This window comes from Phoxinus phoxinus, assembly GCF_949152265.1.
Source record: "Phoxinus phoxinus genome assembly, chromosome: 14".
Classification (NCBI taxonomy): Eukaryota; Metazoa; Chordata; class Actinopteri; order Cypriniformes; family Leuciscidae; genus Phoxinus; species Phoxinus phoxinus.
This window is the reverse complement of record NC_136889.1, coordinates 32,257,671-32,276,995: the sequence shown is the minus strand read 5'-3', so window position 1 is coordinate 32,276,995 and position 19,325 is coordinate 32,257,671. Positions and strand designations below refer to the sequence as shown.

Genomic DNA, 19,325 nt, shown 5'->3' with positions numbered 1-19,325 from the left:
CACACCACTTTTTGTCCTGCTATGCATTTCCATCTGCTCTGGCTCGTCGAGCACATTCTGTCAAGCGACGCCACAATTTATTTATTTTTCTCCCAGGGTCCACTTGTGATGGATGTATCAATTGACAGTCTTCAGATTCAACCCTTTTGAATTATCCTATTCAAGCCGCCAGCCACTCTGCCGGGATGCTCATGGCAATCATTGTGGATCCTATCAGTTTATCCCCGAGGACTCGAGTAATCAACATAAGTCAAAACCACCGGATGTGGTGAGAACATCTTTACTATACTTGAGAAACAGCTGTTAATGCTTTCTGGGACATTGGTGACATAATTAGGCCAGCCTGTTCACATAACAAATCACCATTTTTAGCACTGTATCTTCTTTTGAACATGGATGGTTTCAGACAGTTTGGTACATGGGCCTTGATGCATGTGTTGAGTTGTTATGGGCCTCGTTGTCATTTTTGGAGGCTTTAGTGGTCCACTGCGAGCCTAAAACAGACTACTGCCAGTGAAGCCACTAACTTGGCCAACTTTACCAAATCCAGTGATTCACTCTTCCCTTAAGCACTCATTGCCTTTCACTTCAGCTGATGGAAATTGCAAATCAGGAACTTTTAGCATAGCCACTCAAAACAGAATAGGTTTTATCCATCTATCACTGGGGGAAAGAACTGATTATTCCAATCATACTAATTATTGAATCTCTGTCTTATCGTATTGCAGCAGCTGTCGTTTTATAGAAGCTATAAACCACTCGAAACCTTCGCTAACAGTGATTTAACCACAATTAGACATTTGCCATGGTAAAAGTCACTGTAACAGACGACCGTGAGAGGCTAACTACTTTATGAAATAAACTGAACAGTAAAGTAGATCTGACGGCTTCAAGAAAATAAATGGACACTCTCTAAGCATGTATACGCTGTGATAAAAATGGCATTCATGGGGAAAAAGTTTAGTCTTTACTTTCGTCCCCAAGTTTATGATGCAACACACTGGATCCATGCGGAAACGTGCACGTTACTTGAGAAGATCCTGTGGAGATAATAACACATTTCTGAGAGAAATATACATGTTGACAAGAATTAGCTGATCAAACGGATAGTCATTGCTGCAGAACGAACGTTTTCCCTTCCGTCTGGTGTTGTGCAAGGCTAGGTTGTCCATATCCTATGTCGAGGATTAACACCACAGCAACAATGGCCTCACGTTAGCTCATCTGATCACACTCTGACATACTAACATTAATCCAACCAACACTAAAGGCCATCTGGCATCTGCACAACATTTCTTTGGTCCTGTTCACTGGCACAGGGACTGCCAGAGGCTACAAGGCTGACATTGCATTTTATTCTCATAAAACATTTTATTTTCTTCTTAAGACTTGTTAATCTCAGGCCCGAGACATTATTCTTAAATGTTCAGAAGTCAGATAGTTTGGGGTGAATGGAAACAAGCAAGTCTGTGATTGTTGTGTATATTGTTGAGCTTTCTGCAAGCATATTTATTACAAAAAGTTGAGTAATTTGCATCACTCAGGCAAAAAGAAACCATAGAATACACAGGCATGATTGCACTTAATGAATGTTTTTTAGTCAGAAAGTTGCAGTCACAGTTTGGTGGCACACAATCTGTGATCTGATGAAATGAACAATACAGCGGACGCTACAGACGGGTGTTTATAAGTTTAAAGGCCATGATCAGGATTAGTTGTAGTGTATGATTGCAGTGGTTACAGTTGGAAGTATTGTATTGCCCTTTAAATGCACAACAGCAGCTTGTCATTGCACTTTAAATAGATGAATAAATAACTGTGGTGGCCTGGCAGAATACAGGGGCATATTATCACCAACAAGCATGTGCGCTTGAGGAAATGACTGTACATTCAGCTTCTCCCTCGACACGAACATGTGGAAAAGTGTTAGGTAGCCTAACATAGTCTTCTTGTGTTCGCTGATCTTTCCCAGCGATCAAACAAAATATTAATGACGTTCACATAGAGCACAGGACAAATACACAAAGCCATCGCATTCCACACACACATACACACACACACACACTCCACATGAACTTCCTTTTTCACGTTCACAACAGAATAATTTACATCTCGCTACGCTTTTTAAAAATGAGAACACTTTGCAGTCTTTAGTGTGGATCTAGGTGTGTCCAGTCTGGGTTTGGTGTTCGCTAACCAGTGCGGTCAGAACGGGGGCTTGTAACGTGACCCCTTCTGTGGACTGGACTCTTGACTATCTCTTGCTGGTCTTGGCCAGTTTGCTAGTAGGGGTGCTCCTCCTTTGGGGAGTTGGGATCTTGGAGGGCTTCCCCCCGTGTTGGCGAGAGGATGAGCGTGGCCGCCCTGAGTCCGTCACGTTCTCCGACACGTCCGAGCACACTGACTGGATGTCCGAGATATCGAAGTCTGAGGCGTCGCTGCCGCGGCGACTGCTCCCTCGGCTTCCTGCTTTACTGCCAGGCCTGCTTGAGATCTTACTCAACCCTGAGGAGAAAGTTTAAAGCCGGTTACAGCTCAGTGCTATGACACTGACACAACGGCTCATGACTAAAGATGAGCTATTAAGATATTGATATTTCTATATGTTGATTTCATTTTTAATTTATTCAGAATTTTGAGTGACAGATGTATTTAATTTAGCCTCAGCATCACAATAAGACAAAAATAACAATAAAATTCTTGTATAGCCAACATTTGATATTTGTTATCCCCAATCACTCTTGTTTGCTTTAGAGTGAGATTAGTAGGATTTAGCGGTATCGGTCGTCTCGGGAAGAAAATCATTTTAAGCAGATAGTGGGTGAACCGTGCAAGAAACAGTCCCGTGTACACCTATCCTCTACACTCTCACAATAACTCTTAAGATATTGAAAAGGTTTGTCCGCCTCACCCATGGCTTGACCTCTGGCCTTCATGACTGCAGCATTGATCAGGGTTCCATCCTCTCCCGACTGAAAGCCTTTTCCTGACAGATATCCTGGAAGACGAAGCTTGCTGCCCTGAATGGGGGTGTTCTGAAAGATGTCACGATTTAGAAACAAATAGGCCGTTTAGAACAGGACGATGAGGATGTAATTGATTGTTCATTGAGAAACAGAAGAGGTGTCTAAGATGTCTACCTAACATGCTGGCTTTGCAATAAGGCCTTTCGCACCGGAGGCACACCGGTTTTCATAGTTCCTATAATCATTGCTGCATTGGCGTGTTCACACCGCAGGGACTGGGAATGATTTGACTAAATTAGCTCCTAAAGTTAGCAACTATAGAGTTAGCATCCTCCAACTATAAAGTACTATAGCATCCACACCAACGCATGATATCATTCTGTTTATTCTAAGCGTGCTGCAGTTTTGTCGTCCGTCACTTTACATGCTCAAACTCTTTAAAGCAGAATTGATTCTGATTGGCTGTCAATGTTTTTATCGCTCATCAGCTGGAAAAAAAAATCAGAAAGTGATTTAAACGATATCGTCCCTTTGTGTTATCATGAACTATTCTTTTCTATTTAGATTGATGCTTAGAACTATATCTTTATAGTTATACTTATCGTCCTTGGTGTGAACGGGCCTTTATTCTGCAATATTGCATGTTGTACTTTCTCCTGTTCATAGTCATTTAAGTAACAGACACAGATGTGATCACAGCATCCTCCAGTTGTTTAAATGGCGTCCTACTGGCGGTGCGAATACAACCAGGAAAGTGTCCCTAGAGGAAATGTAGTTCTCGTGGAACCGTCCTGGTGGCGAGTTCCTATAACTGAGTTCCTATAACTACCCGGTGCGAAAGCCCCTAATAAAACTGCACAGAAAAACACAAAATCTACATTTGACATAACAGAAATCCAGACTGAAACATTTAACTGGACAGACGGTTTTAGGAGTGATTCCCGTATCACACACACATCACAATCATTTAGGGAATCACTTCTGAATTTGTTAATCCTTAAACATTGCAGTGTGTACATTACATTACATTACATGGCCAGGATGATGGAATTAATGCATGAAAGACAACACAAATGAGTTTACTGCTTACACTGAATCTAATTCAGCCATACACACCGGGAGACAGAGAGGAAACAGTTCAGAGCGAGTTCTGGATGTAGAAAACATCTCACAAGCATCAAGTTTTAGTGGCAACAGTTAGAGAAGAAAGTAGTTTAGAAAAGGCCCAGTTTGTCTTTGTAGATCAAGCTGGTTTCATTTAAGACAATCACACCATCCTCTTTGCAACAGAGATTTAAAGATCAGAATGAAAGGACTTAAGCAAACACATCCGCCTTAATAGCGGACCAGCAGAGTCCCTTCCATGCATCACCGCAAAGCCAGAGATAGAGACTGAACTCAATTACAAATCCACACAGGAAGTGATTAGATCAGTAACAGGGCAGAAACAGAGGTCAGGAGCAGGAGACGGAGATTAGATGGGGGTTTGCCACTCATTTCTTAAGCACTATACCTCATTGGACGACCCTTGGCTGTCAAAGGAGTCAGATGATTTAAGAGGAGTAGCTGATTTGCTGTTTGTCAGCCAGGGTTTATCATAATTTCGGGTTAAATGTTGGGGAGTCTGTGAGAAACAACCGTGGATATACCACATACACAGGGTAGCAATAGAAAAAAAGAACAGAAAGACAATACAGGAAACAATTATATATCAACAAATGATGATGGGATAGTCAATGGCTCTGTTCCAAATCCTAGTGAGCTCCCTTTGTAGGCAGCACTTTATGATGTCACAGTTACAGATGTTTATGCTGCCTTTTCAAAATAGTGTCTTTCGGCCAAACTCTATATTTAATATCAACAATGAAGTGCGACAAATATCGATTATAAACATAATTCATTCACTTCTATAAAAAATAGATAAAAAGTGTTTTTTTACAACATTTTTGTGTGCTATGTATTTTATCTTAAAAGCTTATCAAAATATGGTAACACTTTATTTTACAGTGTCCTTGTTACATGTACTTACAATAGTAATAACAGTAAATTATGCATAATTACATGTAACTAACACTCAACCAAACCCTAACCCTATAGTAAGTACATGTAGTTAATAAATTTTACTCAGTACTTACATGTATAATTACACTGTAACACAGACACCTTCAAATAAAGTGTAACCCAAAATACTAACACCAAACCAAAGTGCCTTTCAAGGAAAGTCAGTTCACTCGACAGAAGACCAAATGAAGAACGTTTATACTGTATGTCATCCAGCATATGCGATGGACATTGCTTACGCTCATCTTTGGTAGCTTCTTTGAAGGTGTCTTGGTTAAAACAACTCCATATTTAACGTAGCATGTACAAAAGACTGGAACCGGAAGCAATTTTACAGAATAGAGAAGTTTGATGTGCATAACCTGCATTTTATAGTAAGTGTGCTGCAGTTTTGCTCTCTTCCGCTTTAAATGCTCGAGCTCATTAAAGCAGGATGGATTCTGATTGGCTGTCAATGTTTTTATCGTTTATTAGCTAGAATTTTTTTTCTGAAAGTGATTCCAACGATATTGTTCCTCTGTGTCGTTCATCATGGACTCTGCTATTATATTAAGAATGATTTTTAGGACTATATATTTATGGTTATGGTTATAGTTATAGTTATCATCCATGGTGTGAATGGGCCTTTATTCTGCAATATTGCGTGTTGTGCTTTCTCCTGTTCATAGTAACTTGAGTTAATCATCTTGATATTTGACAAAACTCACTTGAAGTCAACTGTGACTTTGATCAGTGTGCTATAATATGTATTATGCACATTATCATTGTAGAGCGTTCCAAACCAATCACTAAGATTTGCCAGCAAGGCAGCTCACTAGGTTTTGGAACCAAGCTTAATGATTGGCGACAGGAAAATGTGACAAAAACATGGAGCAGTTACGGATTTCTCTGCAAGCCTATCAGCGATAAGCATACCTTGGGTGTGCTGGCGCCGGACGGGTTGGGTTGTGCGGGGCAGCTGTGGCTTGAGTTGGATCTGTTAGGGGAGGGGCCTCTTGAGGAAGGCCGTGACCTTCGACCTCTGTAGCGGAAACTGGCCATCACCTGGGTGGTGCCTTCTGGGAGAATAAACTTCTCGCGCAGCTCCACGTTGGTTCTGCCCTTTGCTGGAGGAAGAACACACAGTGTTAGTGAGCAGAGAGGCATGACCACACCAAAACCTTCAGCGTGAGTTTAAGAAACAAGCTCTTAACTTGAAATGAACTGAACATGTGGGGTTCAGTCCAACTTATGGTCTATGTACAACATATGTGGTGCACTCTTAAAAATGAAAGGTTCCAAAAGGATGTTTTGGCATTGATGCTATAGAAGAGCTTTTTTGGTTCCCCAAATAACCCTTTTCCTTAAAAGAACCATTTTTTTCTTAGTGTGAAGAACATTAAAAAAATCTGAAGAACCTTTTTACTCTATAAAGAACCTTTTGTGCAACGGAAAGATTCCATTGATGTTGAAAGGTCCTCATAGAACCGTAGATGCCAATAAATAACCTCATTTTTAAGAGTGTATCTTCGATTACATTTATTCATATTGTCAATTTAGTAAAAAAATATATATAATTTGATCTGTAAAATTATTTATAAAATTATTGAAATTATTCAAGTCAAAATTGTTATTATTATTTGTAATCTACAATCAGCAAGCCATATATGTTGTTCATAGAGCTCTAAATCAACTTTAACTATAACTGAACTTTAAATCAAGTTGCAGGAACTTATTTCTGAAAGCCATTTAAAGGTTCTGATCTTAGTTGAAGGTCTTATGAAGGTTTCATTGACCGGTTGGGGATTGATGAGCACACACTCAAATGAGCAAAACACACAAAGAGTTGTGCGCTTTGGTTTGATGTAGGGAATGACTTGCATGCATTTCACATCACTGGCAAAATAATAATAATAATGATAAAAAGATGATGAAAAACATTGATGCTGCCTATAAATATATAATCGTTGAGTAGAATATGATTGAAGTCCTAGACAATGCATTTTAGAAAAAGTTTCAAAAATGTATTTTTCACTTCAATGTGATGTTATTCATATCTTGCATAGATGAGATTGTCGAGCAAGTTTCACAGCCCTGAAACAGAGCTACAGTAAACACATGCAGAGAACGCGAGAGGACACATGACGCAAGACAAAACCTCATGCTAAACAGTCCCAGACAGCACGATGGAAAGGGAAGCGTGAGATTAATGTTAATGAGAATACCATTCAAGGATCACTGCAGCACACACACACGCACACACACACACACACACGGGGATGCACACATACCACTGGGATTGAGCAAGGAGAGAAAGTGTGAGAGTTGCCAACCTATAGGAGACTGAGTAATTGAAGAGTTTGATTCCGAGCGCAACATTTTACTCCCGTGGTGGTGAACTAGAAGAAACGATAATTGGGTTCACTAACAAAGCAGCAGGAAAAGGGAAATTCTGAAAGAAAAGCTTCATGGGAAGAAACCGGCAAGCTTTAAGAATCTCAGAAACAGCCAATCAGAGTGCAGGAAGAACAGATTCAGCCACAACAAATTATTACAGCCTACATAAGAATATCCATCAGCATGTTTTCTATGTAAATATTAAACTTCTCTAAACTCTGGATTTACTATGCATACCGAGACAGCAACATAGTGTCGGCCCAGATCCGGCGCACATCTGGTACGCGTTGAATCCACATGTACCGGATCTGGGCCGACACTACGTTGGTGTTCTGTTCCAACACCGTCTTGATGGACTATTGGGTCACTTGTGAGGTTTATTTCAATGTATGAATATGACTGAACAATTTGTATCTGTTATACTTTTCTGTAGCTTGTTGCAATGCTATGGATTGCCTATTCCATGATGGACATGTGATTCTGCTTTTGAATTTGGTTAAAAGAAGGTACCTTGGCAGTATTGATAATAAAACTGTCTTCACATTGGGAATGTGTCTACGATGTGTTAAAATGCTGCATACATACATAGGAAACTCAACTAGGTTCTGGAACAGAACTAATACACTTTACAAATAAGTTGAAGAATTGAGTTATTCACAATGTCAATGCGATTAAATCTCCCGCATGAACACCACGGGCTAAAGTTGAGTACAGCATAAAGTGGGTGCACGGGGTTACCTCTGCACGGGTCATTTTTCACCAGGAACTCATCCAGGGCCATCCAACCCCCACCGACCCGCACCATCACCGTACTGCGCAGGATCCGCACCAGCCGGAGCTGCTGGGAATCTCCAAACTGGACACGCACAGAGAGCACAGTCATTCCTCTGTGATACGTCATGTTTATCAGTGACACACACACACAGCAGAGCAACATCAGAAACCTCAGCGCTGTCACGTCGGTTTCAAAGTAGCAAAAGATAGCCATCGAATGTGTGGTGGAAGTGGAGAGCCAAATCTCAGCATCGTCACAGTCCAGTTAGATTTCTGTTCTGTGTATCGCCTCGTTTCCTCTGTTGCTCTGCTGAGCCATTTCATTTAGACAACATTTTTCGTTTGAGACACAACATTGGGTTCATTCCAGAAGATGTGAAATGAATGGTCAATCCAACTGGTTTCATTTGTGGCTTTGTGCTAATTTAAGACTGATCATGAACGAACATTGAGTGTGGTGATGCGGTTCACTGGATGTCATTAAAGGTGCACAAAGTCAATTTGAGCTGATACGACTCTAGTTCTGGACCATATACTGCCACCTGCAGATGTGGAGGAAGCATGACGCAAAACTAAAAGATTTCTATAATAATCACTATTATAGACATACTTGATTTGCAGGTATATTAGTCACATGTGATTCATTTATTATACATTCAAAAGTTCCTTTATTTCAGTAATTCAACTTAAAAGGTGAAACTAATATATTATATAGACTCATTACATGCAAAGTGAGATATTTCAAGCCTTTATTATTTTGTTATAATTTTGATGATTATGGCTTACAGCTTATGAAAACCTTTTCACAATATTCTAATTTTGAATTTGGGGTTTTCATAAGCTGTAAGCCATAATCATCAAAATTATAACAAATAAAGGCTTGAAATATCTCACTTTGCATGTAATGATTCTATATAATATATTAGTTTCACCTTTTAAGTTGAATTACTGAAATAAATGAACTTTTGCACAATATACATTTTTTTCGAGTTTCACCTGTGTGTGTATATATATACACATTTTAGTGTGTATTAACAATAATTTTACTCTTAACAACAATTATGACAACAATTAAACATCCAATAAAACAATTGTGTACTGTAGCCTATATATATTATTTTTTTGTATAATATTTTGTAATTGTGTGTGTATATATATATATATATATTGTTTATTTTAAAATAAAGCGGGTATTACTGAGATTATATGAGTCTTCATCCCATATGAGCAATGTTGGGTAATCTTCAACAGTGTAATTAGATTGCTGTACTAATTACTCTCTCTAGAAAGTATTGCATTACAACACTAATTACTGTCCCATATCAACCGCCACCAGTTCAACAATACAAGGATAGACATGAAATTGCTCTTAATTCTTTCAGATAAATAATATACAATTGCATAAATTATTCTTGAACTGAACAAAGTATTATAAAGGGAGAAGTTTACATTAAAAACATACATTTTTGTATGTTAAATCCACTATTGTTTTATATTTTATTTGTCCCATAGTCTATACAGTATTTAATTAAAATTAATGTCCCTTAATGTACAGTTTCAAGAGAAAAGTAATTAAATTACAGTAATTAATTACGTAGTAACGAGTTGCACCCAACACTGCATGCGAGTGAAGATCATGTTAAACGTTTGTCAATTTCTTTCTGTCTGAAACTTTACTACGATATAAAAAGTGACTTAGTGCACATTTAAGACAAGGTAGACAGTGCAGTGATAAGTGTGTCCACTAGGGTGCGCTACCAGTGCACTCTACACCTCTGGACCGTAGGGGAACACTAGTATAACTACTGAATCCTACATGCCAGAGATAGGAGCTAAGGAAAACATCAAGCCAAATCATCTGATTGCAAATGAGTGTTGCCAGTTGGATTTGGCCAAGGCATACAGATTTCACAGCACAGAAAATTATGGCCTCATGCTTTCTGTTGAAGAAAAAAAAAGAAAGAAACCATACCATATGAGAACTTTTTCCACAAACCAACAATACATACAGAAGTTGCACTGTCTAGAACTACAAACTAACATTCTCATAGAGGATGCGTGTTTACACGGATGCTCGACTCCAACGACACACAATATGGAGTAATGGCTGAAATCGACTCTCGGAGACTCGACATGACCAACACATGATGGCGACCTGCTGAGCATCTCTGGCCTGAAAGCCGCTGTTCTTTAAGTGATACCCAGAATGAATCGATACCATTGGTGAATTTGGTGATTGGGGAGATGAATTTTGAAGCATGATCAAGAGAAATAATCAAGAGAATCACAACAAACGGCTTTAAGAATGACCATTTACCAGGATACAGCTTTCCAAAACCGCAACGTGTAGATGGGGGGTTAGATTTTGATTGTCCCTGTTTGTTATAGTCTCGTCGGCGATTAAGGGATCATGTAAGCAGTGAACGAGACCAAACTGTCAAAAGAATGGTTTCAGTTGATGTGATATAAAGTTCTCAATACAAAGGAAGAAAAACATGAGGTTTGCATGGCCTGCCCGATATAAGCCCTTCACCAGCTAAGAGTCACGTATCTTCCCTGAGAAAGCATGTAGCTCATGATTTTATGTGATTTATGTAGGGAAAACCATGCATCTTTCAGCTCAACATCTTTCCTGACGCTTTGGCTTGTTTGAACATCAGCCACACAGTGTGGTTAAAAGAAAAAGAGTAAGTTCACTGGCGTTGAGTGAAGCTCCTGTCAAGCAGAACTAAATAAGGGAATTAGGCAGGTAGCAGAAGGCAAGCAAACTGTGTTGTGTTGCAAAGCTCTCGCAAATAATAATGAAAAGCAGAATGCGGAAAGCAGTGCATTTCAACTCAAAAGCAGATAGGTGATAGTTGACTATAAACTATATTGGGTGTTTGTAGAACAGACCATTTCCTTTCTGTATTAACTACTGGCGAGATTTTAAAATGACTGTACTACATATACAGTAACCTAAACAATAAGGCCTGAATATGCTAACAAACCACATGTTCTGTTGCAATGTGCCAAGTTTCTACAGCATGTTGATTGTAAACTATAAACAGCTGTAATTATTAATGTAATTTATCATATTGTTATTGGTCTTATCCATGCAATGCAAAAATGACTGTTATCGAAGGACCTCTACTGCCGTATTTGAAAAAGGTTTGGTTATACTTTTTAATTTTAAAGGGCTTGTTTCTGTCATCAATCACTCACCCTCATGTCATTCCAAAGCCGCACATCTTCGAAACACAAATGAAGATATTTGAATGAAATCTGAGAGATTTCTGTCCCTCCATTGACAGTCTATGCAACTACCACTATGATGCTTCAAAAAGTTCGACAGAAATATCTCTGATTTCATTCAAATATCTTCATTTGTGTTCCAAAGATAAACTAAAGTCTTAGGGTTTGGAACGACATGAGGGAGAGTAATTAATGACGATTTCTTTTCAGTTTTTGGGTGAACTATCCCTTTAAGGTGTTATTGTTATTATACATTTAATCACTGAGATATATTAATTAACTACATGTACTTACTACATGGTTAGGGTTTGTTGCTTGCAATTATGCATAATCTACTATAATACTGTAAGTACATGTAGGATGTATAACGGAGACACTGTGTTTTTTTTTTTAATTACACTCAAATTACACTTAAAACTATTCCCCAAACATTTCTGCTTGCTTAAATGAATCTAATAATTGCTCAATGCACTATTTCACAACACAAAGGATATTAAGGACATATCTGAACTAGACACTATTTTTGGTGTCCTTTATTATCAGGGAAGTAGATGTTTTCACTCTCTATTTATAGCTTCACCTGCACTGGTTACTTTCCCATTTCCTGAATCCCAGTGGAGATTTGCACACAGCCACGTCTCAAACTAAATGGCTGGCTTTGGGAAGAGGGTTGAAGACTAGCTTAAATATTCTTATCCGCTTGTGAGTTTAAGACAGCCTTAAGTATTAGGGATTGAAAGACACACTGACAGTGAATCAGATAAAAGGCAGCACAGCAAGTCTTTAAAAAGCTCTATGCATGTATACCTGGTTTCCAAGGTAGAACTGATGAGGAGAAAAAACAATGAAAAGACAAACATTAGTAAATATCAGTTCACTTAACAATGAATTCTTTTGGAATCAAAAGAAGAAGAAAAAACTACAAAAAGGTTCTGAAAAGAGTGGCACAGTTACAGTCTGAAGAACTACGTTTTTATGAACACCTTTATTATTCCCTCAGATTATGACCGGCTGACCGTGACCAAACGCTGTGGGATCTGTTTCTCAGGAGTGTCGGAGAGAAGTGGACCGGGCGAAAACCCTCACACTTAAGAGACTGAGAAATGCAACGGCACGTAAAAATGTCATGAAGTCGTTCTCTTTGGCATCAGCAGCGTCGGGGCAGAGAGGTTTGTCTCGGGGACTAGTTTAGCCTGAGGAACACTGCCAACTTTCCAGACTTCATGTTTCCATCTTGTCCTCAAAACATTCCTTATATCGGCTTTAATACAAGGAATAGACCTTTTCATTTCAATACAGCCAATGTACGACTGAGCTTTACTATATTGTTTACATCCAATTATGTATTTACTACCAGATAAACAACATATTTACTAATAAAAGCAGGATGTTTTTCTAGCTTTGAGGTAACTGCTGTTTTGACATCTATTTTTTTACGAAAACTAGATCACTATGTTGTAAAATGATAGTTAAGTTCATTAACAATTCATATATTTCATTCACTAACTTATTTTCACAATCATAGTCCAGTGATCGTTTCGGGGGTCTTGTGAATTTTATTTTGAACATCTAACTTGACTGACACAATGAACAGGTTTCTACATTTGTATTGGCCTAGCGTTCCACACTGGATCAAGTTTCATAAATATAAAGCTTTTTCATGACTCATCTCCACAGCATGAAAAACCGGACACTTACCCGATATTTGTTGGCGCCAATCTGCTCTACTTGGAACCGTTTAGGACACTTGCACTTTGCAACTTGGCGAGTCACCTAAACACACAGTCATAAATCAGAGTGAAAACGACTTCATGAAAGGTCATCTGTAACACTTCCAGTTACTCGGTGGAGTTTCCAGAAAGTAAGCTGGTAATGTTTACCTCATCTTCAATTTTGTCTGCATCGGTTAAGGGTTTGTAAGCGTCTTTGTTGGGATGTAAAGCAGCCACAAACTCATAGTAGTCAATGTAACCATCGCCGTCCCGATCAAAGATGTCTGCCACGGCGCTCATCTCCAGACGACTGGTGGGAAACTCTACAGGACCAGAGAAGATTGAGGGTAAAGCCTGAGAGACTTAAAGAAGACACTGTTTGAAGGCTTTGCTTACTTGAGGACAGGATGCCATCGATGAATTCCTGCCTTGTGACTTTGCCATCCTGGTCTTTATCAATACGACGGAAGAAATCCATGACGCGTGATTTCTTGTGGTTCATCCAGCGCATGTAGCGTTTCCTCCATACGTCAAAGTCAAAGTTGGCAAACTCTTTCAGCTTAGAGCAGAAGATCGACACAAAACTGTTACTCAGGGAATCTGCAGGGTTTTTAAATGCAATATATAATGTTTGGGAGTTTTACAATGGCACATTAGTTTCTTTTTAATCCACTTGCTGAATGAAAAGTGGCACTTATAGAACAGCAGAAATATAGCAGTTACCCTGGTAAACCCTGTATACAGTGCAGATGTGCTGAAATATGACGAGTTTGCAGACATGATAAAGACACCTTAATGTAAACATTGTCATAATTAATCAAGGCCGCATCACCATTCCACAAATTTAAGTAAGATTTAAGACTTTTTAAGGAAACGCAGGGACCCTGATGACTACATTTAATATGGCACAGATCTGAGGTCAGGTGTGCATGTTCGACTGACCTCCTCTAGTCTGTCCAGAGCATCGTTGAGCTTCCTTCTCCTGTCCAGAGCCAGAAGCCACACCTGCTGCCACTTACTGACCAGCAGGTTCACCCTGGGGTTCTTCGTCTCGATTTGAGCCTGTGATGCTGCGGCGTACATGGTTTGTGTAGGAGATCTCTTTCCTGATGACCAAAAACAAAGGACTTAGCAAACAATCCAGAGAGAGAATGTGATTTTGACACAGCCTAGGTCTTTGTATTCACAAACCCTATCTCAAACTCTTAACACAACTCCATATTTTCAAACATCAACCCTTACCCCAATGCTGACCCCTTAACCTAAATATCAAATCATGCTAACACAATAGTATTGGCCAGCTAAGCTGCATGCACACTCATAGTAATGAGTATTGTGAAGACCATGTGATGCCTGTGCCAAACTGAATGGAAACACTGGACTCAGCTTGGCTGCTGGTACTCACTGCCTGATCGTCCTTTGTGTAGAACAGGGATTTGAGACTGAACCGGGGGGTCTGCTGTGGCTTTTCTCTTATGAGTTTTGGTGATCTTGTCCACATCTGGCTGTTTTCTGGTCATCTCTTCCATGAATGTCTTGTAGACAGCAAAGACACAAACAGTTTGTTTCTACAATTCACACTAATAAACCGTTGACTTTTCATGTAATGACGTTATACTGAGCTCTTGATGGTACCTGGTGCTCAGCAATGAGTGCCTTGACTTGCTCTAACTCCTGAGGAAGAGCTTCCTTGTCTTTCTCTCCGAGCGTGGTCTCGGCCCACTGGAGCCAGTTCAGGAGGTTCTCCAGCAGTTCTTGAGTGGCCAGCAGGTCGGCCAGAGCACTGGAGAGTCTCTGCTGGTGCTGTCGAGCCCAGGCGGTCACCTGACATGGACACGGAGATCTGGTAAGCCTACGCACACTGTAGACGGTGTCAGGCCCTGTTCACACCTGGTATTAACCCTCTATGCTATGCATTATGTTCTAACCATAAAATATTTTTTCAAATAAGTTTTAATTACATGAAATAGCTTCAATAATAAAAAATAAAAATATTTTTGGGGGGTACTTTTTCTGTGGTACGCTGTACCACAATGGAAAATGGTCAAAAGGTATTTTTTCTATAAAGTTATGATTTTGTTTTCTATTTAATTGCACATTTCTTTTAGAAATTGATCATTTATATACTTGGAACTCATGCAAACCAAAAATAAGTAGATCCCTATCATTCGCATTTTTCTATAAAATTATGATTTTCTTTTCTATTTAATTGCACATTTCTTTTTGAAATGTATAGATTTATATACTTGGAACTCTTGCAAACCAAAAAATAAGTAGATCTCTATCATTCCCAATCATTAGGCTAACTCATCCTCACTCATCACATGGAAGAGCTAACTCTGCACTTCCTATTGCTCTTTCCGTAAAATATTGCTGTATTCAATTTCTGAAATATAGAAAAATATCTAATTTACTTATCAAAGATGCTGCAAAAAAACCCCCCTTGAGAAGAGATGTTTATAAATGAGGATAATAGAGCAATTTCTGGAGCACTTCAACAAATGTCTTCGTGTGAGGGTGACAGTAGGAAAGATAGTTTTGGAGCGACATTCAAATGTCACGTGACTTTTGACACATTGTTGGCAACCTTAGGGCCTGCCATTTTAATTCCCATAAAGCAATATATTGTCTTTTTTTCTGAATAAGAAGGAAATTAGTAGAAATGAATTGTCATACCATAAAGGGTTAAGATGTGTTTTGGTCGATCGGATCACAAGTGGACGACACGAAATACAGGTGTAAACAGGGTCTAAAACATTTGAGCTTATCCACTTTCAACCACTTCCAGAGGTAGTGGAAAACACTTTCGACCGGATTGCTTTCATAGCGTAAACGCTCATGTGGACGAATGTGTTCTCATCAAATGTATCTGAAACTAGTAGAAACAGACCGACCTCCTCAAACCGCGCTTTAATGATGGTGTTCCAGTGTTTGATGGTGGTGATGGAGTCTGGGTGGCAGATGGACAGGACTGCCTCTCCCTGGCTGGTGGCTTTATTCAGGCCCAGTCTCTTCTCTTCCAGATTCTTCATAAAGTCCTGCATGCATCAACAGTTATTCCATTAGTAAGAGATCATGGTTACACAAGAGAAGCCCTTCACCACCACTATTGCTTCACAATCTGAGGACATGAATAATTCCTCAGGACGAATGTTGGGCGCAGGTCTCAGTTCTCGCTCGCCATGATCAGCGAAAGTTCAGAATTGCGCTTCCATTATAATCTAATTACATAATTCAACAAAACTGTCTACACTGCAAGTGATGCCTACAAGACTACGTTATGGGAAATTCAATCGTATTTGTCAGTAAAACAAAACAAAACAAAAAGTAAAGGCTAATGTAAAGCTATTATAAACCCCAGTCCAAATAAACCCTATGGATGGGCAACGATTAATCACATCCAAAATAAAAGTTTGTGTTTAAATAATATATGTATGTGCACTGTGTATAATTATTTTGTATATATAAATACACACATATGCATATATATATATATTTAAGAACTATTTGCATGTATATATTTATACATAATTTATATTATATATAAATATTTTAGATATAAATAACAATTTTTCTTAACAAGAAAAATTACAACAAAATAACAACAATTCTTAAATATATACATGCATGTGTGTGTATTTATATATACAAAATAATTATACACAGTACACACACATATATTATTTAAACACAAACTTTTATTTTAGATGCGATTAATCGTTGTCCATCCCTATTACTGACTGTACATTATTATTCTGCTTATTACACGGCTACTTACCAAATGTAATAAATAAAAATTACATGAAATATTACAATAATTCTATTATGTGAAGATAAATACCAAGGGGATAAAATGAACACACGAATGCATTACTCATCTCAGATATTGATTTACTTGTTATTTCAAAAAAAGTTACTATCAAAATCTGTATATTCAGTAAAACATCCAGCACTGTGTGTTAGTAACTGCTGGTTTTAAACGCCATCATCACCCAGGATGTTTGCTTCCTCGAACTGTGGACGTGAATAATGTCTCGGGGTCGGGGAACTATTTTCGATTGTGAATATGAGGTCACGCTACAAGGAAATAGGGGTTGAACGGTTTCCTGGCAAGCAGAAGTTAATAAAGATTTGAAGCCATGTATGGCTTTTGTTACTCAGTTGGACATGGAGAGAGAGACTGTCAGAATGAACCTGGCTTCACATTATTAGAGCTAATAAAAAAAGAATGTCAGAGTTGTGGAAAACACAGACACGCGTTCTGTCTTGGAAAGATTATGATCCCTCTGGCAAACGCTAGCATTGAAACTCAATGCTGTAATGCAGAACAGATAAAAGTGCATGTTTTGTGTATACCGCTGCCAGTGAATGCTGATATGCTAATGTCATTGAGGTTTTTGAAAGGTAAACATCGCCCTGGTTAAACTGGCTCGTGTGAATTGTTTGTCCGGTTGTGGGAAACTTGCCTTGTGCTGTTGGATGAGCGCGCGCAGGGCTTCTTCATCGTCCGGCAGCGCTCCGTGAAACCGAAGACTCTGCTCCGCTTCGGCGAGCCACTCCAGTAAAATATGAACGGTGGAGTGAAACTCCTCAGCCTGAGGAACACAGTGCAGACGTGCATTCATAAACAGCAGATTATAGGTGCCAATAGGTATTGTTTACTTTTCATTTATTTGTTTTAAAGATTTTTTGCTAACTCTACACAGTTTAGGGTCCAATTCTCACTATTGACTAGTTGTAGCTTGCATATTAATAGGATTTTGGGTATTTATTAGTACTTATAAAGCATGTATTAATGCCTTATTCTGCATGATCATATTCCACATCCCTTAATCCACCCAATACATAAACTTAACCACTACCTTACTAATTATTAATAAGCTGTCATTAGGAGTTTGAGGCAAAAGTTATAGTTAATAGTGATTTGGACCTTAATCTAATCTAATCTAAAGTGTGACCGATTGTTCTCCCATGCCTGGTAATCAGCATTTAAAATTCCCTGATATCAGTTTCCTTTTTAAAGGAACAATATGTCTTTGGTTCACTGCAGTTTTAAGGAGAAAATACTTTAGCAATGGTGTCGACTTATGAATTTACACAAGGTGTGTCTTAAAGCACATTAAAAACACCACATAGACATATAAACTACATTAAAAGCTGGATTTTCAGCACAGGGGGACTTTAAATGGAAAGACATTTACAGACAATTCACATAGAAGGTCCAGTGGCTCGTTTAACCCCTTATATTGGCATCGGCCATTACATATCGTCACCTTCCAAAAATAATTGCCTAAGTCATTTGAAAATGAAAAGGACTTAGGCAATTATTTTAGGAAGGTGACGATATTTAAAACAGTAATATCCTATACTAAACCTAAACTAATCTTGACAAACTATACATAATTTAAAAGCGTACAATCTCTAGTTTACATTTTTGGTGACTGATTTTCAAAATAAATGACAGAGGAGCCGTAATTTATCAATTTGTAACAAGAATATGTTCATCCTCCTAAGGCGTGTTCAGACCTTTATTTTGAAATAGTGATGAACATGAAAAATCATGAAAGAATGGTAGAAACCTCAGTTTGTTTTCATGCCAAGAGTTTAAAAGATAGCATCCATTCAATTATTTTAGAAAAAAAAGGTCTGAAAATGTTTTGAATATAAAGAAAACAATAATAGATTCAGCATTAGTGATGTGGCAGCGAGCTATAATGCACATACGTGATCTTTCTGTGTTTCTTAGAGGTTGAATTCATTTCAAAATCTGCCAAACTTCCAATACTACTTCTGAATAGGATGTCTACTTCATAAATTGTATGAAAATTGTAAAAAATAATGGTGTAGAATCACTCAAACAACATATGGAGATGGAGGCGCCGTTATATGGGCAGTAATGTCCACTAGTGGAGAAGTGTGGTACTGCGCCCAAACTAAATCTCACTGAAAGCTGATTTTCTGAGATATCAACCTAACATTTTAAACACAACTTTGTTCAGATTTTTGGCTTTGATTTTTTTTTGTTGCATTTTTAGAGTCCACCAGGTTTTGAAAATATATATTTTATATAAAATATGGATAATTAAATTTTTAACATTGTACATTTTCATAAACTCAAACTTCTATAACTTTTTTTCTGTTTAACTTTCTTAATTTATTTAACTTCTACAAAAATCTGTAGAAAATCTGCTAAATGTGTTCT

General features: G+C 38.4%; 1 protein-coding gene across 6 annotated transcripts in view; it reads right to left on the bottom strand.

Moving 5' to 3' along the window:
* Nucleotides 1-1,475: 1,475 nt before the first annotated feature.
* dst (dystonin) overlaps nt 1,476-19,325 on the bottom strand; it is a 223,074-nt gene continuing 205,224 nt past the window's right edge. For all 6 annotated transcript variants that reach the window (XM_079634661.1, XM_079634663.1, XM_079634664.1 and 3 more), the window contains 15 exons: nt 17,590-17,718; nt 16,018-16,161; nt 14,759-14,947; nt 14,529-14,658; nt 14,066-14,229; nt 13,520-13,682; nt 13,292-13,446; nt 13,110-13,184; nt 12,219-12,236; nt 8,142-8,259; nt 7,298-7,405; nt 5,943-6,133; nt 4,480-4,590; nt 2,912-3,035; nt 1,476-2,505 (listed from right to left, as the gene is read on the bottom strand). In XM_079634661.1, the coding sequence (XP_079490787.1) occupies nt 2,255-2,505; nt 2,912-3,035; nt 4,480-4,590; nt 5,943-6,133; nt 7,298-7,405; nt 8,142-8,259; nt 12,219-12,236; nt 13,110-13,184; nt 13,292-13,446; nt 13,520-13,682; nt 14,066-14,229; nt 14,529-14,658; nt 14,759-14,947; nt 16,018-16,161; nt 17,590-17,718 (2,070 nt within the window). In that variant the 3' untranslated portion in view covers nt 1,476-2,254. The remainder of the gene's footprint in view (nt 2,506-2,911; nt 3,036-4,479; nt 4,591-5,942; nt 6,134-7,297; nt 7,406-8,141; nt 8,260-12,218; nt 12,237-13,109; nt 13,185-13,291; nt 13,447-13,519; nt 13,683-14,065; nt 14,230-14,528; nt 14,659-14,758; nt 14,948-16,017; nt 16,162-17,589; nt 17,719-19,325) is intronic.